Source organism: Syngnathus leptorhynchus, chromosome 10, assembly GCF_054491065.1.
Source record: "Syngnathus leptorhynchus isolate UIUO chromosome 10, UIUO_Slep, whole genome shotgun sequence".
Taxonomy (NCBI): Eukaryota; Metazoa; Chordata; class Actinopteri; order Syngnathiformes; family Syngnathidae; genus Syngnathus; species Syngnathus leptorhynchus.
Window position 1 is genome coordinate 5099298 of NC_141204.1, and position 24702 is coordinate 5123999.

Here is a 24702-nt window from a genome sequence, read left to right on the forward strand (position 1 = left end):
GGTATTTTATTTATTGTGGGGTCGAGAAAAAGGCTAATGATACTTGAAAGCACATTTGTACATTTAAAAAACGGTTTATTGTAGAATTATAAAATATTAAAACAGATTAAATTTGAAAAATCTGATTGTATGAAAGTTTTTTTGTGATTTATTTGATTTTGTATATTTTTATTATTAAATTATAACACACAAGAAATAAATTAATCAAACAATGTGATTTTTTTTCTAAAGAACAATGCACTTGAAAAGTGCTTACGTTAAATCACATAGCGTTATGTTGTTCTTGTTGCTTTCAGGTCCGGATTGCTCTGTGAATACCATATTCGAACATATTTCTGCATCTTGTTCATGCAAATAGACCTTGTTCATGCAAATGAGGTTGAAAGTGGCCGTGCATGTTGCCTAGAGTAAAATATGTCTTCACGGTGGGCTGCTCTTAATTCAGCGACTACAAGGGCTATAAAAGGGATCTGCACAGGCGTGCACCTTAATGTCTTTGCTGAAATAATGAGGATTCGCGCGCATATTTTAACATGCGTAATAGTTCGCTGGAAATATATACTGATTTGCATCATAACCGAACGGCCTTGGCTGAGGTCTGCTGCTTTATTACAGCTCAGTCAACCGGGCTAATGTGCAAGTCGGGCTGAGCTTGGGTGTTTGGAAAAAAAAAAAAAAGAAAAGTTTGGGTTATGTTAGCTGAATTTGATGCAACACAAACGCGTGTGCTTGAGGATTTTCAATTTTATGGCATCCATAACTCATCATCATGCACAGGAAGTACGCACACCGCCTTTTTAAAGCTCAAGGCCACACGCATCATGATGCATGCACGCATTGATTCATAATCATATTCCATGCTATATGCACGCCATGCAGTGCACGTGTGGGCCACAGTGCGTGCGCGTAGCATCAATTAGTGTCTTTTGCGGACGATTTACTGGCAAGCTGGTGTCACTTGAACACAAAAAACAACTGGGAGGACGTGCCGTTATGGTTTTATGGGAGAAGGTGGTTCTGCTATGAATTTTAATATCCAAAGACAATGAAACGTGTATTATGACGCCTCCATTAGTGTGTGAAATACGTGTGTGGACATACAGTATAAGAAATGGCGTGCAGTCGGTGAAAAATATGACGAATCTGAAAGGCAGCGTATGCCTAATGTGGCTATTGTGCTCGTAGGTCCAATGAAACAGTCAAATAGCACCAGCTAGCGGTGAGAATTGTTATTGTTAGAAATAAATTACCTACGTGCGACACTTCCCTACTTGAATTGTTTGATTCTGAACACCCAATAATAATAAATAAAATACCTGATCAATTTAAAAAATAATTACGTTATTAATAATTGTTACTTTTGATTTTTTTCCCGAAATAAACTCGACGACAGCTCGGAGTTAAAAAGAACATCTTTGGGAGGAAAATCTACAACACAGAATCCTTAGTGACAAAAAAACAACACTTCAAGCAACCAAACCTTTGGAATCAAAATTTATCATTACAAATCAATAGATATGCAAATGATGTTGACCGCAATGATGGTTACTGAGCGTTGAAAACGCGTTTTCATGAAAAACTACAATGCAAATGATTTTGTAGTCTTTTTCCACGCCTCTTCCGCTGTCGTCATCACCCTGCGCAACCAAACCTCCTATCTGTCACTTCGCTCTGTTGTCCAAAATCGGAAGGTAAAAATTCTGTTTGCATTTTAACTTGGTCTTTGATCAAATTACTGTAAAGTTAAAGCCCCATACACCACCGAATGGAACGACATTAATTGCACGCAAAATGTATTTGAAATCCCGTCATTGTTGCGTATGCATCACAAATGTTATGGAGAAGCTAAGCAGCTAAATGAGCAAACAGTTTTGATCAAAAGTGTCATGTAGGACTCGTTTGCAACGGTTTGCGACTTTTTGTTTTTTTGCGTTTTTTTTCCTTTTATATATGTATAAAACATCATCCTTGTGTTTAACCAGTCGCTAAGGAGCGAGCATCTACGTTCATGCTGAGTTAGAATAGTGGGTACTTGTTTAACTAGCCTGCAGGCTTTTCGCATGAGTTCTGAGTGCCTCTTCATCTCTTTACATTGATAACTGATCAAAATGCATGTAGTTTGATGTAATTACTATAGAGCAGGGTGTTGCATGTTACTCTATACGTGCATGTTTTTGTATTCCAACATTTACCCTCCTTAAACCTTTGACAATGGAGCCCATTGTGCTCAACTCTTTCTACAATGACGCTGAAGGCAATTATGGTGGTTAATTACATAAGCAGTACGTATTGCCTCGTTTAAGGAGGATTACACGCTTTAACACTGCTTCTTCTGTTTCGCAGTGAGCTAAAAGAAGTGCCATGGGGGCTGTGATCTCACGATGGAAGGTATGTGTTTTAGCCAAATAGCCTAACTACCATTTTAGAATACTTTGATGTGTTTCTATATTATTCCTTGCAGACCAAACCTACCACAGTGGAGCAGTTGGAGAACTTGGACAAGGTGATGGCTGATTTTCATCTCACATCCTCACCATGAACACCCGAGACGTGTCACGACAATCTAATAACCCACGTAGATTTTTTTTAAAATAACAGTTTATCCCCTGCCCCCTTGTAGGAGATACAGGAGCTAGAGGAGTTTCGAGCCAAAAACCAGCGACTCCAAAAGGTTCACTTTATGCAGACTAAAGTTTAGACATGCTCGTTGTTTCTTTGACCTCATTGGTGTGTTTGCGCGTGCAGTTGTGGGTGGGTCGCCTGCTCCTCTACTCGTCAGTCTTCTACCTGCTGACCTGCCTGGTGGTCTACTGCCTCTACCTGCCTGAGCAGTGGCTTCACAGATTAGCCATGGCACTGCCTTTCTTCGCGTACCCGATGCTGTGAGTAAAGACAACCGACGTGAACTTTCGCCCGTTTTGTGCTTTGTTTTGAACGTCCATCTCTCCATCAGGGTGTGGTTCATCCGGAAGTTGCTGATTTTTCTTTTCTCTAAACGCACTGAGAGGAATTGTAAGTATACAATTAAAAAGTTAATTTTCCACTATATTTGTCTTTTCTGAGATACTTTGGCCTCTTATTGTTTTTCAGGTGACATCCTGGAAGAATTAAAGGTTACCAAAAAAAAGATAGTAAGTTCTTATCAGCAGTTAGAATTTGTAATTTTCTTCATCTGTCTTAACTGTGTCCCTGTTTAAAATGAAACTTTGTGTTTGCAGTTAGAAGAAGTGATGGAAACAGAGACATACAAAAATGCCAAAGTCATCCTAGAACGCTTTGATCCAGAAGCTAAGAAGAAAGCTGTGGGTGTTTTTTTTTTTTTGCCTTTTCATTGCAGTTGAATGTGCTCTTATTTGTCTGCTGATTTTTACTATGTAGGAGCTGGAGTCAACCCCGGTGCGACCTCAGATGACCCCCAGGCCTGGACAAGGTACCACAAATATGAAGCTTACCATTTACCACAGTTAGTTTTTTCATGGCCTCATATTATTGTCAGACATTCGCCAACGTGGTGTGGCGACGAGACCTCCGGGGACACCCGCTGCCATGGTGATGACTCCCCCGCCAGGTGTTCGACCCACGCCAGGCCCAGGGGTCACACCTTTGGGTGAGTTAACATCAAGCAGCTATTCAGTTTCTATAATTTGTCTTAATTGTATTTGTAGCGTGACGTATGAAATACAGTGCAACTGGGAATCCGAAGACACTTAGACACGCGCAGTAGTGTCTTCATTTGTCTTGGTCTTTCTCCAGAACATGTTCCTCTCTCAGCTCCAGGCGGACCGCCCGAGAGAGTCGCCCTGTCTGCTGCTGTCTACCAAGGGGGAGTAGCCAGGACTCCCACCTCCCCGATACCAGGTGTAGGTAAGCTGAAATGACTGTCAAAGCCAAGAATGGAGACCCATGTGCCGAGTGTGATGTAAATATTGATATCCAGGCATGCATCCTCTTGGTCCTCCACTGGCGCGACCCATTCTGCCCAGAGAGAGAGGCGCTTTGGACCGAGTGGTTGAGTACCTGGTGGGAGATGGACCGCAGAACAGGTATAAAAAAAATAAAAAAAAAATAGATCCTTCTCTATGAATATTTACCAGCGACCTGCAAATTGTCCACAAGGTGGTGCTGTTTAATCGTTGCAGCAAATCCTCTGTTCTGCTTTCTCAGATATGCCTTAATCTGTCAGCAGTGCTTCTCCCACAATGGCATGGCCCTGAAAGAAGAGTTCCAATACATTGGTAAGAACAGCAAAATACAAATTTAAAGTGTCATTTTTAATTTCATTGGAAATAATGAAAAAATAATTTTGACACTGTACTTCAGTCACATTTTATGGTCCAAAAAAAGGTTGAAGTTTGTTTGAGTTCACCTGATGTTGACTTTTGTGAGTTAGCTGTTTTTTGTCATGGGTCTTGCCAGCCTTCCGCTGTGCGTATTGCTACTTCCTGAATCCTGCCCGAAAGACACGGCCTCAAGCTCCCAGGCTGCCGGAGTTCAGCTACGAGAAGAAGCTGCGCACCGAAGTGCCATCTCCAGTACGGACACCACGCTCTGGCACTGACACAGAGGACAGTGCGCCCCCTTCTGGAGGTAAATACAATCTCCGTTAGCATAACTGCCTTAGCAATTTTTACTTACTGTGACAATATCAAATACCAACATGGTTGTCAAAAATTGGTTTTTTTTTCTGTAGTAAGTTGCCACACTCTTTTGCCTCATTGTCTTCTCCCTCCAACTTCTAACCTCCATTTGCTTCTCGTCGTGCGCGCTTTAATAACAAGAGCGTCTGACCGACAGCACCAAGCTCTGCGTTTTAACGCTGTGATCTTGCCTCTAGCCAAGGCGCCGGCGCCGTGGAGTTTGGTCCATAGTTTCCCCGTCCAGCAGAACCCTCAGAAACAAGCTCGACAGAGTCCAGGTCCCTCCTCCCGAGTCCCTACTTGGTCCTCCTCCTTTCCTCCCTTCCTTCCTGTTCCTTTTATCTGCTCTCACTTCAGTTGATTTGATCTGTGAGGGAACAACCAGATGGTGGCAATAATAACACGGCTCACTGAGTGCTCCAATTATGTTGAGTCATAAAAGACATTTTAATTACATAATTGGATCAGTTCACATGACAGATTCGTGTACTTTATGCACAAATTGCGCCTGATTGTTTGGGACCCGTTCACATTGCATTGGATTTTCAGGAGGGGACCTTTTCTGATTGAGGGATTTTTTTTTCTTGGTGTCTATTCTGCAAGCCACTTGATTAGGCACACCTCTACCATCAAATTTCAATGGCATGATGGAAGTGTGAAAATTATTTTTTCTGAATCTTGGATGGAGTTTTTGTGTTGGATCTCATCAGAAAAAAAAATCACCTGTTATTGGACTCAAGTCAAAAGTTAGTTCAAAAAGATGTGTTGGAAAAATATTTCATGCATCCTCCTGCAATTGGAATTTTCTGAAAGGTTATCAACTCTATCATTGTACATCAGTGTTTTTTTTATGATTCATTTTGATTTAAATACTATATTTCCTAAAATAGTGGCCACATTTCTAATAAAGTGGTTCACTGCTCCAAATCATCACCATAAAATCAACTTTTTTTTATTTAAACACCCGAGGGCGTCTATTTAGAGAAATATTGTATTCCTAATGTGTGTAATTACCTGAAATCCAACGCTTCACTTTCAAGCAGTCTAACAGCAAATCATTTGTTTTAATCCTTTCAACAATCATTTTTTCCCAATTTGGCATGCCGCTCTATCATCACCTCACGCTGCCTGCCTGCTCTCTGACCTTCGTGGCGTTTCTCCTCAGATGAGCGAGAGATGGGCGAAGGAGGCCAAGCTTCCGCTGAAATGGCCGAGGCCGAGAGCCATGTCGAGGAGAGTGAGAAAGAGGAGTTTGAAGAGCAAGTTCAGGAAGAGGGAGAGGAAAAGGAGGACATGGAAGAGAAATACCAAGACGTCCCCGCTCATGCGCCTCATCTGTCGTAGCTGCGCAGGAAAAAAAGCTGTTTGAAGGTATTCGCCACCACAGACAGAGGCTAAACGCTAATCGGCACATCATTGCTGTGCCCCTATTTATTTATTCAGTCTTTGCGAGTGAGCTGCTTTTTAAAGGCAAATCGACATTGTTGAGAATGTTATGACTGTCTCGAACCAGGAATCTGCAACATATGGCTATGTTAGTAACCGGAAATCAGGCCCAAGAGTTTTGTAATATTTGTGATGATATTTAATGCATTCATTTTGCAGTTCCTCCGCCAAAATGTAAGATTTATTTCTTTATTTCCTAAAATAGTTGGCACTGTTGTTTATCATTTTAATTTAAAACGAGCTGGATAATAAGAAGACTCGTCAGAGGTGACTTTAAACTGCCACTTATCAATTTTTAGAAGTGTTTGCCAAATGTCTTCTCGACTGCATTTGCACTGACTTTCCTAGTATTTACTCGGCCTTATGGACAATGGCAGATGATGAGGTACTGTTAGTTTTAAGTTCTCTCTTTGGCTTTCATGTAGCAGTGTTTACACTTTGGCTAGCGTGCTACTTTTCATAACCATTGTAAGTAAATATAGATTATTGCAAAACATTTCTTCCTGTGATTTTTATCTTGAATTACAGGACTGAAATGAACGTTTTCAGTGCACATGGATGTACTATGGCAGAGTGGTTGGGAATCACTGCTTTTTTTGTGGCATTTACTTATTCCTAAATGACCTTAGTTGTTATGAATTTGAAACATTTTCATTTTTGAATGTCCTCAATTGTTTGTTTTTGCTCTGCTAGATTCAGAAGGTACATTCTTCGATTCTCAAGACACTGGCTGCTAAAATGAAAGTTTCTCAGCTACAATGTGATTACGCATGTTATCGTTTGAATCGTTGTTTCACAGTTACAAGTTTATTTCCAACTTGCTCATGTACAATTTAAAAAAACTATTAAAAAAAACAACAATATGTGAGCTCAATATGAACTTCATTGGCAAACTGAGTGAAATCAAATCAATTGTGGCTGCACAATCAATCACGTTGCTGGCAAAACGCTCAGCAACAATGCAGCCACAATCTTTTTATTGACAATCCATTTATTTCTTTTTACTGTTAGAGTATGACACAAATTGGTAGCCGGTTAGCATCTGTCAATCACATGACATACAGAAAATATTGTTTTTGAATATTTCCAAATATGTGTAGTACTCAAGATTATGTATTTGACATGGCAGGAATAAAAAAACAGCAACAATCAATAACAAAGCCAACAAAATTAATTTCAAGTATGACCAGCGTAGATTGCAAGACGCGACGTTAGCCATTAACGCTGGGGTGTGCAAACTCCATCCCGGTGGCCATTTCCTGGACCGTGATTTGTTTTTTGTTGTTGGCCCACACAGCAGTGACTTTACCATATTTGATTAAAAAATAAAAAAAAAGCATGAAAAATAACATAAAAAAACAAAACACACCTCCATCTCACAACCTCCTAATCAATCCAAAATGTCCTCTCCATGGAGGAAGACGTTCACAGCGTGTTGAGCTCAATTAGTCGACCGGCAAATACGGCAAGCGTGCCGATGATGCATACGGCCATGAAGACGCACAGCAGGATGTGATCCAGAACCATGGCCACAAACTTCCACTCCTCGGATGCCTGCAACCATAGCAAAGATTTTGTGAAAAATATAAAATACTTCCTGTTTGCCTACCTTCTGGAGTCCCCGTTGAGTTCAGTGTTTTGTTTGCATAGCTTAGCATAAACCACACCCGCAGTGTGGTAAAACTGTATTCATTCCTCAAAACACCCTACATCATGGGCCACAAAGAGGCAGTGACCCTCCACAGCCAGAAGAGGGCGCTGTACCCACAGCACTGCAAATGATATTAACTCTCATGCCTTAGTGGAGGTCTTCTGTTCTTACATTATTGGACTCCTCGTCCGACTTCATGGTCTCTGCGATGTATTTGACGCCTTCGATGGCGCTGCGGACGTCGGGGTTCTTGATGATGGGCGACTGGTAGGGGACGTTGGTAGGCGTGGGGTTACCTGAACCGCACAATATTCATGTCAAATCGCCGTTCCTTGGAATTGTCAACATTCTGTCCATATTCTAACCTGAGATGTCGGAGATGTCCATGTCGGTGGGAAACAATCGCTTCTGCCGAATCTCCTGGCTGGGACGCTTCATAGTGGAGAAGAACATCATATTGGGGATTGTTTCGATGAATACCTGCCAGGAGCAAAAGCAGCACAGAAGTTGATGAGGATGTCTTCAGATTGAATCCTTAACTTTCAAGACTTAACGCTGTGCCCCTGAACAAAGGAACACCAATTAACACGATGTGAGTAAACCCGCTCACATCCGATGACCTCGCCCTACCTTCCGAATCCAAGCAGGCATGGTGTGCGTGCTGGGCGAGCGGTGGTGCGTGTTAATGACGATGACGGTGATGATGATGGAGGCGATGACGAAGACCATGGTGAACAGCATGTACTTCCCGATGAGAGGCACCGCGCTGGACGTAGACGGGATGAGTTCCACGATGACCAGCAGGAACACAGTGAGGGACAGCAGGACAGAGATGGACAACGTCATCTTCTCGCCTGGAGAAAAAAAAAAAATGCCCACGACGTCAATGCAGACTGCTGACCAAACACTTCATGTTCTTAAAATATTGTCACATTTGCACACACCAGAATCTGTGGGCAGATAAAAGACAAGGCCGGTGAGGAATGAGAAGAGCATGCAGGGGATGATGACGTTGACGATGTAGTAGAGCGGCAGGCGCAGCATCAAGAAGTGGTAAGTGATGTCCAGGTAGGGCGTGTCGGGACAGCATGTGTAGTAGACCCAGTGCTTCCAGCTCCGGTAATCCTTTAGAACCCACTCTCCAGACTCCATGAAGTTACTCACGTCAGGACGATCGCTGTCCTAAAAGTGTGCAAAAATACACTTAATTCAGCTTTTTGTGCAAAATCTGCTTGTTTTAGTCTGGATGAAGCTAAAGTACTGTAAAATTGGACATTTAGAAATTGCAAAACTGACCTGGTTGATGACGACTAGCAAGCCGTCGTACGTCCACGTGCCGAGCTTCATGCTGCAGTTCTGCAGGTCAAAGGGGAAATGGAGGACGATGATCTCGCAGTAGCTCTTGAATATGGCGGGCGGGTTCCACGTGATCTTGCCAGTGTGCTCCAGTAAAACTTTAGTCTCGTGAATAATGGCAAAATCGCCGTCAGCGCTGGGAAAGATGACAGAAAGGACAAGCATAAGAACACATCTTGCTGTATTTTTCAGGAGTTGATCTTCTACAACTCTCAAAGTGTGTTTACTTGTTGTAAAGCACCAAGTCAGGCTTCCAAATGTCCACGGAAGGGATTCGGATCTTCCTGATGCCACCGTAATCGTCAGGGTTCCATTTCAGGTTCACGTCTGTCCATTGCTGCATGTCAAAGAGAAAAGATCTTGGTCTTACAGTGACACAGAAGCTTGATGAGTACCAAATGGTGGAAATCTTAATTTAAATTTACTGTTCAAATATTTTTTGTATCTCTTTTGTCATTGGATATTATGTTTAAATGCAGTTATTAAAATGATTAAAAAAAGACTTGTTTTGATTTTAATATATAAATACTATAATTAAAATACAACTTGATTTTCTCATTTGTCTGGAAAGAGTAAGCATTTCCAGTACTGACCAGAAGATGGCGATAGCGTAACGTTTGAAGACAATAAAGTGTGTAATGATTCATCAGCATCCTACATTTAACAACTGCTCACAATTAACTTGTAGAAATGTGTTGATATCAATCTGTTAATAAAAAAAATATAACAATATAATTTGCTTTGAACTACTGATTAAAGTGAGATATTGTGACACCTATTGGCCAATTTGTGTAAATGCACGCATCAAAGTGTGCACGCAGGCTCTTTGTGCACGAGCCCACTTGATTGGATCGTTGCAACAGGCAGGTGAGAAGAAAAAGTTTGATGGGCAAACTTTGGCAACCGGGCCTGCAGTTTGATGTGCAATGTCAGTTTGTTATGAGTTAGAATGAATATTTACATTTTGCAAACGTCGTTTTTTTTTTTGTAGTGGGTAGATTTGTGTGACTTAGTCCCCTCCCGTTGTAGATGATATATCGCGTACATGCACATCTTAAACAAAGCAAGCAGACCTTGGAAAGAAAATGTCACGCAGGCTGAAGTTATCTAAAAGTAAGTTAAACAAATCTTTTGTTTCTATGGAGGAGCGTTGTTCACTTTAAATGTGGCATTAACTGTTGGAAAGAAAATTTAAGGCTCGTATTTGTAATGGTCATTTGTTGCCAAAATAATCTTTTTAGCTTCCAACTTGGGTAAAAAAAATAAAAATAAAAAAAATGAAGAGCTCCTTTTTTAGTAGTGGTAAAGTAGTCAATGGCCTGGACAGTGATACAGTAGTAAGATTGCATTTTCTCTTGTGATGGATGGATGGATGGATGGATGGATGGATGGATGGATGGATGGATGGATGAATGGATGAGCATAACATCCATGACCAAAGAGACACAGGTTATATATTTCAGCAAAGTGATGTCATCTGAAAACAATTCTGAAAATATTGTGAAACAATACCATAAAAATGATTGGACTCAACAGAACAATTTTTTAAAAGAATACGCTTGCTTACTTGTCGAAGACGAACGTTACTGGTCACAATCTGGTTCACTTCATCCTGAAGAACAGAAATAGAAATACTCTCATTGAAGTGTATTCGTTATTTTGACGTTGACCTTTTGTAGCCAAAGCATGTAATGAAATTCACGTCCTGAGGTTATTGAGTTGGAAGATAGTCAATAATCTAAGACCATTTTATTTTGTAATTGCACAAGTTTCTAAAGTTTAGGGGCGCCTTGCATACTTACCACTTCGATGAGCTGGATGAGTTGCAACCCTACGGTGACCACCACCGCTTCGCTAAAATGGTTGACTGGGCGCACCACCTTGTTGTAGCCGTCGAACAAATGTTTCACCAGACGCGTCTCGTCCTCCGAGCACAGCGCCCGACCTGCAACACAAACCTCATTGTGTGACCGACAAAATCAATTCTGAATATCATCACCAAAATTAGATTTGTTTTCTCTCATAGAAAACAAATGAAATCTGCACTTTTTTGTTTTTGTTCTGGCCATCTGGTGGCATCTCCAGTATGTTGAAGTGAGTTGAGGAGTTCAAACATGGATGCCACCTTGTCATCACAGATGTTATTTTGGGCTCGCGTTATAGCACCCAACCTGATCTGACTAATGTTCAAGTCCCTGACTGTTAGTAATGTTAGTCCCGTCAAATGCCGGAACCACGAAAGTACCCCCCCCCCCCCTTTGCTCGGCTTCCCATCCGCAATCCGAGACCCCCACGGCTCGGAATACAGGAAGAGTGGGGAATTATCATGACAGACGTGCCGAAACAGGCGCATACTGATGGATTCAGCCGGGATCAACAAGCGGCCGGTCTTTGTTATCGGGTTGATGGAGAAGAGAACTTAATGCAAGCACTAAGAGGCTGGATATGCTTATACAGCATGTGGCTCATTGCCAGTGATTTCAGTATATTTTCAGAAGTGCTCCATTCATTTCAAAAGCAATTCTGGAATCTTTTTATGGGAATTATGGGAATTTCTAGTAAGTGTCTATCCTTGCCCATAAAACGCCAAAGAATGGGCCATGATGCTGTTTAGTAGCAAACTTCTGTGTGTATACAAATGTGTGTGTGTGTGTGTGTGTGTTATTTCTGGAATCAGCTGCTGGCGCACACGTGCACACACATTTGTTGCGTTGTCTACTCTTGAATGTTTTCCAGAAAGACGGAAATACTTGTTATTCTGTCCGTCACGGTGGCTGCTTTTGATGTGGCCGCCCACCAAAATAGAAAAGGGGGCGTGACCCATCGTGCACTTGCAGCTGTCAATCAACAATTGGCCTCCACTCACATTTCCAGACAGATTCCAAGTAAAATGGCACACGGAGGTTTACCTGACACTGAGCTTCTATTCCTGGTGTTTTAAAATGTTGTGAAATTGTTACCTGGGCTATTGATTTGCTAGACAGTAGCATTATGCTAAAAGCATTTTGTGTGGAACCGCTCACCCCTCCCCTACCTGTTTACCTGAGAAGAAAAAAAAGCAGCATCCAGATTGTCTAAAGTTTATATCACTGAATCTTTTTGTTCAGTTTTTCTCCTGAAGTTCTTTTGCGTCGATCCTGCAGCAATACGCTCAGTGTGTCAACACCATCTCGTTGCTTATAATACAACACAGCGGTGCAATTTTATTGGAGCATAAAACAACCTTTTATAGTCCCGAACAGACAGGCCTCGTAGAATATCGGTGCAATTGACAATAGCTGAATAGATTATGAATTACTTTTACATTAAGCACGTGTTTAGGATGAAATATTGGATCATAAATATTATTGATCATATAAGAGAGCCTGCAGGGGGAACGTCACCTGAGAACAATCAAGCGGGCAGAATCTTGCAATTTGATGTATGCGCTGGTAACGGCTAGCTAGTAAATATTGTTTGGAGCGACCGGCCGACAATAAAACAAAAAGGCCGTCCGGTGATTTAGCAACTTTTACGGCGTCTTTATCCGCTCGTTGGTGGCAAGAAACACCCGACGTCCATTTTTCACACGACCGGCCCTGCGCGCTGAATCGGAAAATGTCATTAATTACGCTGGGGGCACTTGAATAATACCTGAGATGCTAACCACAGAAATAAAAATTGGGAGTTGATTAAAAACCTCCTCTTAGTAGCCTAATGCTAACCCGCCTTTTAGCATCTTTAGCGCCTCTTATGCTTGACCCCAATTAAGCCACACCCACTAAAAAATAATTTGCTGAAAACAATGTTCCCCGATATTCCTGTTATGATGTTTTCCCCATTAATAGTAGTGAACTTCTTTGTACACTTTAATATCTGTGAACAGAATTAGAGAGCGCCGTCAAACACAGAACGTCCTCTATTATTTTCTATGGAGACTTTGAGCGGTGAGGATTTTTACAGCTTCCCAGTCCCCCCCTGCGTCCTTGTCCAAAGTGACTAAACGTTCGCCTTTTCCCGGCTTGTAAATCAGCGTGCGGCGGAGGACACCTGCTGCCCTGACGAAATGCCTCAAATATGATCATGGGCGAGAATGCTGACAATGCGGAGCTGTCGCTTTTAGGGAATCTCAAGGGCGACGAGGAGGGGAACTCACTTGTGCAGAAAACAACAGGTTCAGCTTCCACTTTGTTCAGACACATGATAGTAAATCTAAACGAGGACTCTGACCAATTTTAGAAGACTAGTTGCAGGAGCGGTACCTTGACTTGACTCTAACTGATGAGTTTTTTTGATATGAGCCACAGTTCAGCTGATTGTGAATAAAATGATACATAAACCAAAGAGGATTACACAATGTTCAAATTTGCATTTAATTCCACTAGCACAATGCTAACATATTATGAGAAATTGCATTGACGGGCTAATAAATTGCATCACTGGGGCGCTTTTAGCGTCTGATATTTGAACACAAATGGTGCAGCAGGACATGTAAGTAAACAAAAAAATTTCATTATGTACCTGCTGCTGCAAAAAAAAATTCTATTACTTTACCTTCCTGCAAAAGAGTAGTTGTGAAATCTGTTTTGTTTGTCTGTATATGAACTCCGAATGTCCAAGCCAGCAGTGAGTTAATCCTGATGTGCAAACTGTTGAATGTTTTTTTCCCCCATCCCTTTTAATTATGTCATTCCTGAATGTTATTTTTAATAAAGTATACAATTATGCATGTGCTATTTTTGCTCTATAAAAAATGCTATAATATTGTATGACAAATGAGATTCCTTTAAAGTGGCTGTAATGGATCCAGGCCCTTCTCGGAGATGGGACTGACATTTCCCATGCTCATTCGTGCACTCACCAGCCATTGCGCAGAGGATCCAGAACAGCAACGTGTCAAAGTTTGACAGCTTCATATCAGAGTTAGACACAAAACAAAGATAAGATAAGAGCGGAGGTGGAACGCTCGCCTCCCGTCGGCCTCCAGGCGACTAAAGTGAAGCCGCAGCAGCAGGAGAAGTCAGGAAGCCAGCTCTGGTTTCTAAGTCCCCCCCCCCCACACACACACAAACCCGCTGGGACAGCATACACACCTCACAGCATGCTTGGAGACAGCTGGGAAAGTGTGTGTGTGTCTTCTCAGTTTCAAATTTGGGTTTCAAACCACTGTTAAGGTTTGAAAGTTGATTTTTCAAGAGAAATTCAGGGTTTCAAAGTACGGATTTTCAGACAAGGTTGGGGTTTCAAAGTAAGGATAGCTCAGTGGGTCAGCAAATCAAACAAAAACATATATTTACAAACCACAAAATTCTTTAAAAAAAATGCTGATAAAGATTTATTTTAAGTTCCCTATGTGGACAGGTAAAAATTTGGGGAAAAAATTCTCAGGTAAATCTGGAAATACTCAATAACAAATGATCTGGCCTGGCATCTGGGGGTTCTAAGATAATTTAAGGGGAGGGCAGTGCTCCCGCTGCCCCCCTCTATTTCCACTGGTGTTTTAAACTTGGTTTTCAAATGACCTTTTCAAGTCAGGGTTAATGTTTCAAACTTTGGTTTTAATGACCAATTAGGATTTTAAATCAACATTTCAAAATCGTTTTGAGTTTGCAAATAAGAGATGGAATGTTCAATTAAACAATGTGATTATTTACAGTGCAAGTGATGTCATTCTGCTGTGTGTGTGTTTTAGCAGCCCACATTATGTGGACAACAGACTGGGCAGCACAACACAGACAGACCAAGTGATGGATGACAGACACGGAGGCAGACAGGAGGACAGCTGAAGGCTCTCACTGCAGGAATGCCAGGCATGTGTACACACTCATGCGCACACTGTCAGAAAAGTGAACATTGAACAACGGAATAGTTCCACGCAGTCACCGCTTTGCTCGCGTACCATATGTGCTGCATTTAAAAATAACATTTGGCTCATCTCACTGGGTAGATAGCAGATGGATTGATACTTAATTCAACCCTTGAGTGGAAATGATGAAAATGCATGATGGCCATTTATCTTAACCTCACTTGCTTTTTGGGAATGATTTTAGTTCTAATGTCAATGTGAATTCAAAGTGTTTTGCCATTTTCAACTTCAGTTCTTTAAATATGTCAATTGTAGCTTTTCTTGCAAGACTTGACATTTTTTATTGCATAAAAATGTAGAAAATATCTGAAGTTATTCTTTTTGTGTTATTTAAAAAGCTGTGCATTTTGCAAAACTGAATTTCAAAGGGGTGATCTGATTTTCCAACAAACTTGAACGCAAGACTCCCGACATTCCGACTACGACCGCTAGGTGTCAGTGCAGCACTGTAAAAGCACACCATACAGCCAATCCTGGGACTTCATTGGCGATTTAACCAATTCACTCCACCCCATAAAGAGGACCACCATCACTGCTCACCAGTAGCAACACCCTTGAGTGTGTATTTTGTAACCAAACATACCTTTTACATCTCTCTCATCGCACTCTCCTAAAATAGAAACACCACGCATCCCTTTTCTAGAGTCCCCCAAAAGTCACCCAACTTGTAATATCTACACCGATTCTACCACAACGCATATTTTAATTCTCCCCATTGTGACTAAGAATAGTTCCTCCTAGTCCTCCAATACATCTGTAATATATTGCTGATAATATCAGTCCATTTTGTTCCTTGGCGGCGGCGGCCCCCTCTGACACGGCAGATGCATATCTGCTAGAAGTTCATTTTAACTTTCCTCTGCTGACAGCGGAACTTTCATTATGTGTGTGTGTGTATGTGTGTGTGTGTGTAGGAGTGACGCACCAAAGCTTCCGAGCGTACAAAGCAAAAATGAGGACTTGATTTTTGCTTGCCTTGCTCAAGACCGAATGCCTTCGGATTGACTTGAGTGTCAGAATAGGCTTGGCAAATTCCGGGAATTGTATGACTAAAAGACCCAAGCACCCCAAACCCAATTCTTTTCTTTGAGATTTGGCACTTGTCGTAAAGTTCCGCCTTTTACGGGACAAACACGTCTAATTGAACGCGCCTGCTGGCTGATTGGAAGCACGGAGATAATCAGACACAGATGATGTCCTCTGACCTAGACAACATTTGATTTTGAAGAGCGGGTTTAGTGCATCACGAGGGTTTAATTCCCCCCGTTGTTGACAGGAGGGAGAAACCTCCTGCCGTGTATATGAAATTAGATTACACACAAAATGCAGATTCTTGTAATTATGACTCAAATGTGAGAGCACTGAGGATTAGAGGCAGGCAGATGAAAAGATGATGAAAAACGGATTCCACTGAGAGCTATTGGCGGGAAAAAAAAAAGAGCTTTTAAGTACAGTATTTTTGCACATTTAGTGAAGATGTGCTGAGTAAATTATTAGTGAATGATATGAACAGAATGATCAAATTCTGTTTCCAAGGTACAATAACCAGAGGGTGCTCCTTGCATTATTTATTGTGAGCCTTCTTTTTTATTGGTGGATTCCTAGGTTAGGGTTTAAAAAAAAAAGAAAAAGGTTTGGGTTTCAAGACTTAAGGGAACAGCAATGTACAGCCCTAAAAGCTCAAAGCTCCTCGCGATATTTTCATGTCGCTGCGTCCTTCCCGGCAACAACATAAATCATCATGTCGTCTTCTTAAGACCTAAACGCAGCTTTGTGTTGTCCTCTCTTGTTCTCACAAGTCATTTGTAAAGACAAGATAATATCAACATGTCTCTCATTCTGGAACATTCCCACAGATTGAATTTTCTTTTCAACGTCACAAGCAGAAGAAAAGTTGGCACATTTTCCATCCACGTGATGAAACGTCATTTTATTTTTTTATTTTTATTTTTTTTTATCTAGCTTATGCGCAACATTTTTTTTTTTTTTTGTTCACGCTTGAGCTTTTCCCTCCGACTGAGACTATTCCGAAAACAGACGTCCCCCTGGAGGCGCTCCAGGTGAGGAGACGATTACTCACGTCCCTTAATGATAAGCGTCCTTGAATATTTTAATGAGGATTCTGGGTTATACGATTCTATATTTACTTGCGCCGCTAAGCCTTTTAATTTACCTACATCCACAAGGTGCACCTCCCCGATGGATTAAAATACAAATTTGGGTGAGCGCTTCAAACTGAGGAAGACACTGGGTACTGTATATTGGAGTGGTGAAGCAGCATGTGGTTCTTTGAAGGTTATCCTGTTGACTTAGGGGAGAAAAATATTATTATTATTTCACTCAGAAGATCCTTTGCTTCTTCATGGAGAAAGTTGTCTATTTTGGGTTGAAGATGCCGGTCATACATGATTTTGACCATTCCCTAGCACTGACAGAGCTAGAAGGGGGCCTGTGGGGGCACTAAACTCCCCATCCCAGTTTCCAGGCCAGACCCAAATGGGTGTTTTCAAAATTTTCTGGGATTTTTTTTCAACATTTTCCACTTGTCTCATGAGCATTAGATTCTGAAAGTTGGTCAGTGTTTTTCGTACAATTATTTGGCTTTTTTATTAAAAAAAGAAAATCATTTTGTGGAAGCCCTGTGACATGCACCAGACAGGCTGCCAGATGCCCCCACACCTTAGTACCAAGGTACCAAGCTGACCTTGTTTTGAATAATTTCATTGTCCTTTAGTTTTCCTAAGAGAGGAAAATAATTCAAATGAGATTTTTTTTTTCTGAAGAATCAGAGGTCGTGTTTTCAGCTCCAGTGACATACACACCAAATGAGCACAGATGAACATAAATGGATGTCTCCTTTAACCGCGTGGTCTTCTCATACTGGAAAAAACGAATTCATAACACTTATTGTTGCAAATTTGGGCTGGAGTAGCGCCTCCATGTTTCCTAAAACATGTTTGACTTGACTCTTTCTTTCATACACTCGGAAGCGGCAGTGATGCGACGTGATGAAAGCAGACAGTTATGACAAGCAAACAAAAGGTGGCAGACTGAGGAGTAGCTGCACGAAAGAAGACACTCCGGAAAAAGCGAGCGAGCGAGCGAGCGAGTTGTGGAAGCAGTGGTTTGTGACACGGATGCGTTGTGATCGTCTTCGCCGCCTCGTCCCGTCTTTCCCCAGGGGGGGCTTCGCATGTCTCTTTGTTGATCTATTTCGGTCGGCGCGGTGCTGAGAAATGACGATTTGGCAGCGTGAGAGACAAGACGGGCTCGGGTAGATCAATAACCTCATCAAGCCCCCCGCTCACGTTCAACATATCGTGTCACTGAGCTCTGTCCAAATGTCATGGCTTCACTAACTGCCTCGGATCGATATTACATTATATGAAAAGCAAGGCGCATGGAGTAAATACAGCGGCGCCTCGACCTACAAGTCATTCCGTAAACACGCTCGCAATTCAAAATACTCGTTCTGCTCGGGTGTAATTCCTCTATTAACCACTAGATGGCGGTCCACTTATTTCGTTTGAGAGTGTTGCTTAACTGAGAACAAAGCTAACAAACTACTTAGTGTGGGTGTATGCCTCAAACGACCTTGAGGAATTTGATGTGAGTGTTCCACCACCGCCCCCCCCTCCCCACCTCCCCATCCTCCCGCGGCAAGCATAATTTCACCGTAATTCTCCCCGATCGGCATTAGCGATGCGAGCCGGGTCGCTTCGCTTGACCCGAGCTGTCAGCCGAGCAGCGTGTGGCCAAAGAACAAGAGGGGGAAAAAAAAAACCTTCTAAAACCGATCTTTTTCAACATGAGGGGAGTACAAGCACAAAGTGAAATAAAAGTGAAAATTTGACAACCCCGAGGTGAGGAAGAACAACGGCGGCTCGTCTAACCTCAAAGTCGTATTTACCAAAGCGTGAGCAAGACGGGGGAGGAGGCGACGAGCTCTGATAAAACGATGTTTACGTTTGGAATAAGCTCAGCGGAGACAGCAAACAGACGACGTGTGTAATCTTCACAAAGAGGAAGTTGAGTTTCTAGACGAGCCCAAGATAGAAAAATGGCAACGGCTGTAATTGAAAACAACAAACATCAAAGTCATATCAGAAAGAAATGCGCATTCTGACTCCGAGAATTCTGCCTTTCCAAAGATGATAATGCTCATATTTGATGAGTGCGGTTTGAGAGACGGACTGAAGTCGCCGAAAGATTCGTGATCGCCTACAAATGCCACAAGATGGCGCCAAAGCACTTTTTCTATTAGACAAGGCTATGGCCTGAAAAATAGCTCCTTCTTTCAGTTCAACTTAGTTCCTTAAGCACAAAGGTATCAAGATACTATGTCTGTCAGTCGTTCCATGTTTATTTATTATTTGTTTACTTTTGTGTGTATTATATCGGCGACTGTTGCTCTCCATGATTTCTTTTTGTAGTTTGTTAACTTGTAAAAAATGCTCAAACTGTCCCAATTACTTGTACGGTATGCGTGTACCTCAAATTTGGGGCATTTCTGTCACTAGATCCTTTTCAACTTGTTCTTGCTCTTTTCCACACATTTTTTTTTAGACTCCCCTGACGCCCAAACTGTTTAGTGACACATCTGCGGTGTCAGGTTACCTGCTCTACCTTCTGCACACAAATACACCTTTGAAATGCACATGAAGCTTCTGCTCGGCAAACAAACGCGGCGTGATAAAACATCCCGCTTGAATCAAAACTGATTCTCATGGTGTCGAACGGAACGTGACGAGGATTCTGATCTTTTTTTTTCTAACGCATTCAGGTCAAGTTTGTTCAATTTGGCTGGCTTGCTTCTCCTTATTTGTCACTGGGCTGAAAGGAGCAGAATGAGAAAGTGCTATTTTTTATTTATTTATCTATTTTTTGATCGGCGAGGGAGAGTAAAACAACACCAAATTAACAGGCAGATGAAAAAATAAAAGACTTTAATAAAGTATGTCGCCCGCCCCCCCCAAAAAAAAATGCTGTTTAGAATGGAATACAATGAGTGTCTGATGAAGATTAAGTTCCTAGTAGGTGATAAACATCAGGATTATTTTTTTTTTTGCACCGGCTTTGCAGATCCTGTTAAAGCTACAAATAAAATCCATCACTTTCTTAGAGGATGACAATTAATCCCACCACATTATTCTCCAAAAGCAGTGTTTTCTCCAAAACGGAATTACAATGTCCTGGCTTTCGCTGTCATGTTGTGGAGATCAAACAATCAAAGCCCAATCAGGGCAACAACAGCCTCACGAAGGACTGTCATGCTCCCTCCATCTGGTGCAGGCCAACCGTGTCACCGCAGTAATAGTGTACACCGGAGAATCACTTTTTTTTTTTTTTTGTTCCCAGTCACGGATCACAAAGAATTCTACCTTCCAGTGGCTTTGAAACATGGGCTAGCACAACAGGTTGTTTGGCCTAAAATTTTCAAATGTTAATTTTAGTGACAATTTATTTGGTTGTTTTCAGATTCTTGAATGAAGACCTATATCTTTCTATTGTGACCAGGAGGCTATAGAATTTTGATTGAAAGTTGAGAAGTTGGTGAAGGCATCTATCTCCTGCTGTCTACTTCTCGCTTCTATCTGTCTTGCGTGTCCATCCCTCATCTCATTTCATCTCTTCTTGCCTCTCGGCTCCGCTCGTCGTCCGCTCTAATGTAGCTGTCACTCATGCTGTCGCTGGCTTTCCAAAGGCTTCATTTCCTCCTCGGGATTCCATTAGCCTCCACTCTCACCTGCTGAATTATCAGCCTCCCCTCGCTCTCCTCGTCGTACGTCTGGAGAGGTGGACGTCATCGGTGGGGACACCGGCATTGTGGTGAACAACGTGAGCCGTGACCTCCATTCCGCCGTAGTTAACACGCGCGTCTGACATCTTGATCACCGTTTGAGATTCGTATTCATGGTATTCATTTCCACGTCAACTCTGAACTGGAAAGTCTCGCTCCTCCTGCCAGGTTCGTTCACCTTCCAGCTGCTTGCTTAACTTTGACTCCCCTGGATGACCTCAATCCATCTCGTTCAAAACAAAATGGCTGAACCAATCGTAGGATTGATTTTCGTGACTGGCACCTTGGGGGGCAGTGCCCCTGAGCCCCACCCGTCTAGCTCCGCCAGTGTTTGAAAATGGTTCCAAACATGGATAAACAGGATTTCCAACCCAAAATGACTGACTATCTACAATCAGTAGTGTCAAACTCAATTTTTTCATGAACGTCTCGTATTATATACAGCATAGGCTACATAACAAACTGATGAATAACTAGTTTTGAAATCAGAGACGAGTAAATACTTAAACTTTTTAAAAAGATAATTGGTAATAAAAAATGCTAGCAACATCTTTATTTTTTGCAATTTTAGTCTTGACACAAAGTCAATGCATAATTTGCCTTCACGGACCAAAAATAATTTCACTGCGGACCAAATTTGGCCTGCGGGTCAGAGTTTGACCCCCCCTGATCTACGTGACATAGCATCAGTTCTCAATGAACTTTCTTGTCATGGCGGACACTTCTTTATTTGTGTCATAGTGATTTGCTTTTCTCCGACTTGTTGCTGTGTCCGTATGATTCTGCTTTGATGCATCAGCTTTGTACAAATCAAGAGCAGAAAGGGCACCCCGGGGAGCCGTTTAGTTGTGTTTTACTTGTGTTTTTTTTCTCTGCTTAATGACGCTCTAGGTTATTGGAGCAATTCTTTCTCTGTGAGAGCAATGGAGAGTGGGAGGGAGGCTTGTTGGCGCTCACGCTGTCCTTGAGAAACTTTTCCTCACAGGCTCCATCATGCGCACGCTCTACAGTCACACTTGATGTGTTTCTCCTCAAGCACTTTGCTGATTGTTACACTTGATGATTAGCTTTTTATAACAGCCAAAAATAGACTAATGCACCGATGATGGCCTTCAGTGGTCATTTGGACAAGGATAAGGTTTCAAAAGCATGATTGGCAGGTTTCAGGGATGTTTTTGAGTACAAATAAAAAAAAAAAAAAGAGTGTCATTCAAGAAACTCAATAGTTTTGTACCACAGTTACTTTTTGAGAAAGGTTAAGACTTATTTGTGACTTGCACGTGTGTGACTAAGCTTTGGAAAATAACGTTTGTTGTGTCTTTGGTGTCTGTTGCTTGTAATTGATCACCATCCAAGTAGCTATCAGTGCGTTTGCATTATGATTACCCGACCGCCGCCGCCGCTGCCGTCGTTCTATTATTCATGAGCGTGATTACGCGGGAGCAGATTACACGCTGACCCCATTGCCTTTGCTTTACCTCAGCTGTAATTTGGAAGCGGCAGGCAGGCAGGCAGGAGGAAGAGATGCCACGAAAAAGACGGAAGCTCTCCCCGTGCCATCAATCTCGCCCATGTGCAATAATAGCTCGGGATGGAACGGCCCGGCCCCTCTAACGACGTCCCCTGGTATAGTTTTAAAAGACGTGATGGAAATGCTCATCTCTTGGATACTGTTTGACTCGCCGTTCACTTGTCTTGACATACGACGGCCGTGACGATTGCCGAACTTTCACCCCGGAAAAAAAAAAAGTTGCTCTAAAGTGATCCGTCCAGTAATCATAAATTAGTATTTTACTTTCCACCACAATTTCAATGTCCATTGGGAAAGCACTCTGCTCTGCTTAAACTTGTCCTCTTCCTCTTTCTACATCTTCATTTGTCCGGCCGGACCTCATACGTCTTGTTTTCCCTCGCAGACATTTCATTAGTCTCTTGCCCTTCACACCACTCAGTGGTCCACTTGCACATCCCAATGTTTTTGGATTGTGGGTTGTTGTGTTTGTTTCCGTTGCGTAGTGATGTCATGGCAAACAAGTGGCGATTCAGAACTGTCGTTTGTCTTCTTGTCAAGTTTTTGATTGAATTTTATACATTCAATTGTTTTCTTAAATACAATTACGATTCCCTCAAATGATATTTTTGTGGCTGCCGTCTGATATTTGTGTATTTTGTCTTCTACTCGTTCTGTAAGTTTTTGGCTGATTGATCTCCCCCCACACACGTCAGTTCGAATGACAATATTGACGAGACGGGCAGCAAACGGAGAATAAAATGTCCTATTTTTCTTCCTCTTGTTGCGCTAGCAAAAATCAAAGGCGAGCTGAGCGTTTGCCTGCCGACCTCCTTTGAGGCCGTAATGAGCTCAGTGTGGAGCCTTATTATCTGGAGAGGCGGAAGAGGTCGAGGGGGTGGCGGCAGCGAAGAAATCAGTGGGTGGTGACACATTAGTTTCTCCTTCTTCTTCTTTCAGGAGCCAAATTGAGTCAATACAGTGATGAGCAAAAATACAGACGGAATGCGGTCTTCATTTTTATGGTGGAGGCTAAATATTTTTCAAGTTTTGAACTTACTATTCCTCCTCGAGTGTGATGCGCGGAGCCGTTTAATTTATTGAATTACATGAACGCTAAAATGAGGGTTAAGAGGGCAGACATTTTTTTTTTATATTACTCTACAATGACATGTTTCATTAACCTTTCATTTTTCATTTTCCATAGACACTCGGTATGTTCTAAGAATATCCACTTAATGATTGCCACGACTAAATTAATGAAGTAGAGAGCTTCTCAAAATGTGTTCATAAACCTTAATGTTTTAGAGCAAAAGGGACAGCAGTTTTAAAAATGTTTTAAACCATTTGCGCGAAGGTAAAAATCATATCTATCAGTTGTAATAAATATTTATCAGGTGTGCTAATTCCTATGCTATTGACAGTTTCAAAATTGTGTTGCGGTTTTTGTACATCAGCTCAATTTTTGTACAAAATATCCATGAGTTGTCCGTTTCTTAAGTTGTGTTTAAAAGGTTCAATAGTCAGCAAGCATATTTAATAATATAAGTATGTAAACTATTTGTGGGTTTCTGGAACAGATTGATTGGATTTACCTTATTTCCTATGCGAAATGTTGCTTTGGATTCTGTACAATTCAGTTTCAGTCAGACTTTCTAGAACGGCTTTATCAACGAAAACCAAATTTCTGTATTTTTATCTCCGTCTAATGTCAAATGAATCAAATTTAACCGTAAAAGTACATCAGGATTCAAGTTTATTCAATAAGCACGCGCAACTCCTTTAACGATGGAGGACACCTTTGCGGAATGTCTTTCTTCTAACTTTGCACATGATAAAGCACCTCCATTAGACATGACGCAAATGTAAAATAATCCAAAGTAATGGATGGAGCCGTGTTTGTGCTGCAGATAACAAAATGTATCATGAGTTGATTAGCATGCTGAGGCACGTACGCACGCTCCAGTCAAGAGCTCTTCACTCCACACAGGAAGTCAAACAAAGTCGTTTGCCCCCTTTTATTCTTTTTCTTTTTTTTCTGTCTTTCTGCTGCCCGCTGTTGCAAAGTTGGTGTAATGAGGGCTCTTTTTCAACGACGTGTTTTTTCAGGTGCCGCAATTCCGTTTAGAGAGGCGAGAAATCACCTGGTGGCGCTTGAGAGCTTTTCTGAATAAAGACTAGTTTTATCGGTGGAATGGCGCACATGCGCAAGGTCAACAGTTGGATGAATGTCTCCACAGGGGGGCGATGTTTTTACGTTTGAAAACTACTCGGAACGAGGCACCGTTTCAAATCACGGTTTCAATTTGCGGTTGCAAACCTTGGTTAGTGTTAAATTAGGCTTTTGAACCTTGTTTAGGGTTTTAAAGTAGCATTTCAAGCCGTGACATTTTCAATTGTGGGTTATCTGGTCAAATTAAGGTTCGAAATAAGAGTTTCAAGCCTGGGATAGGTTTT

The 24702-nt window shown here is 41.8% G+C and overlaps 2 protein-coding genes across 12 annotated transcripts in view; one reads left to right on the top strand and one right to left on the bottom strand.

Annotated features, from left to right (window-relative positions):
* The window catches only part of LOC147050076 (endoplasmic reticulum junction formation protein lunapark-B-like), a 102128-nt gene extending 94543 nt beyond the window's left edge, over nucleotides 1-7585 (top strand). For 5 of the 11 annotated variants that reach the window (XM_085922869.1, XM_085922870.1, XM_085922871.1 and 2 more), the window contains 15 exons: nucleotides 2344-2388; nucleotides 2462-2503; nucleotides 2621-2671; nucleotides 2746-2882; nucleotides 2954-3012; nucleotides 3091-3131; nucleotides 3219-3302; nucleotides 3379-3430; nucleotides 3497-3607; nucleotides 3754-3864; nucleotides 3938-4043; nucleotides 4165-4235; nucleotides 4417-4587; nucleotides 4835-4915; nucleotides 5803-7585. In XM_085922869.1, coding sequence (XP_085778995.1) covers nucleotides 2362-2388; nucleotides 2462-2503; nucleotides 2621-2671; nucleotides 2746-2882; nucleotides 2954-3012; nucleotides 3091-3131; nucleotides 3219-3302; nucleotides 3379-3430; nucleotides 3497-3607; nucleotides 3754-3864; nucleotides 3938-4043; nucleotides 4165-4235; nucleotides 4417-4587; nucleotides 4835-4915; nucleotides 5803-5981 — 1323 coding nt within the window. In that variant the 5' untranslated portion in view covers nucleotides 2344-2361 and the 3' untranslated portion in view covers nucleotides 5982-7585. Of the gene's footprint in view, nucleotides 1-1620; nucleotides 1692-1874; nucleotides 2025-2059; nucleotides 2283-2343; nucleotides 2389-2461; nucleotides 2504-2620; nucleotides 2672-2745; nucleotides 2883-2953; nucleotides 3013-3090; nucleotides 3132-3218; nucleotides 3303-3378; nucleotides 3431-3496; nucleotides 3608-3753; nucleotides 3865-3937; nucleotides 4044-4164; nucleotides 4236-4416; nucleotides 4588-4834; nucleotides 4916-5802 lie in introns of those variants that run through there. The other 6 variants (XM_085922873.1, XM_085922876.1, XM_085922875.1 and 3 more) reach the window with 6 other exon arrangements.
* LOC147050084 (acetylcholine receptor subunit alpha-like) lies at nucleotides 6865-14048 on the bottom strand. Its single transcript, XM_085922867.1, has 10 exons — nucleotides 13931-14048; nucleotides 10893-11035; nucleotides 10658-10702; nucleotides 9318-9427; nucleotides 9031-9226; nucleotides 8679-8916; nucleotides 8365-8588; nucleotides 8100-8214; nucleotides 7906-8030; nucleotides 6865-7637 (listed from the first exon to the last, which is right to left on the bottom strand). Exons 1-10 carry the CDS (start codon nucleotides 13983-13985, stop codon nucleotides 7509-7511), a joined length of 1380 nt encoding a protein of 459 aa, XP_085778993.1. The 5' UTR covers nucleotides 13986-14048; the 3' UTR covers nucleotides 6865-7508.
* Between the last annotated feature and the right edge of the window lie 10654 nt (nucleotides 14049-24702).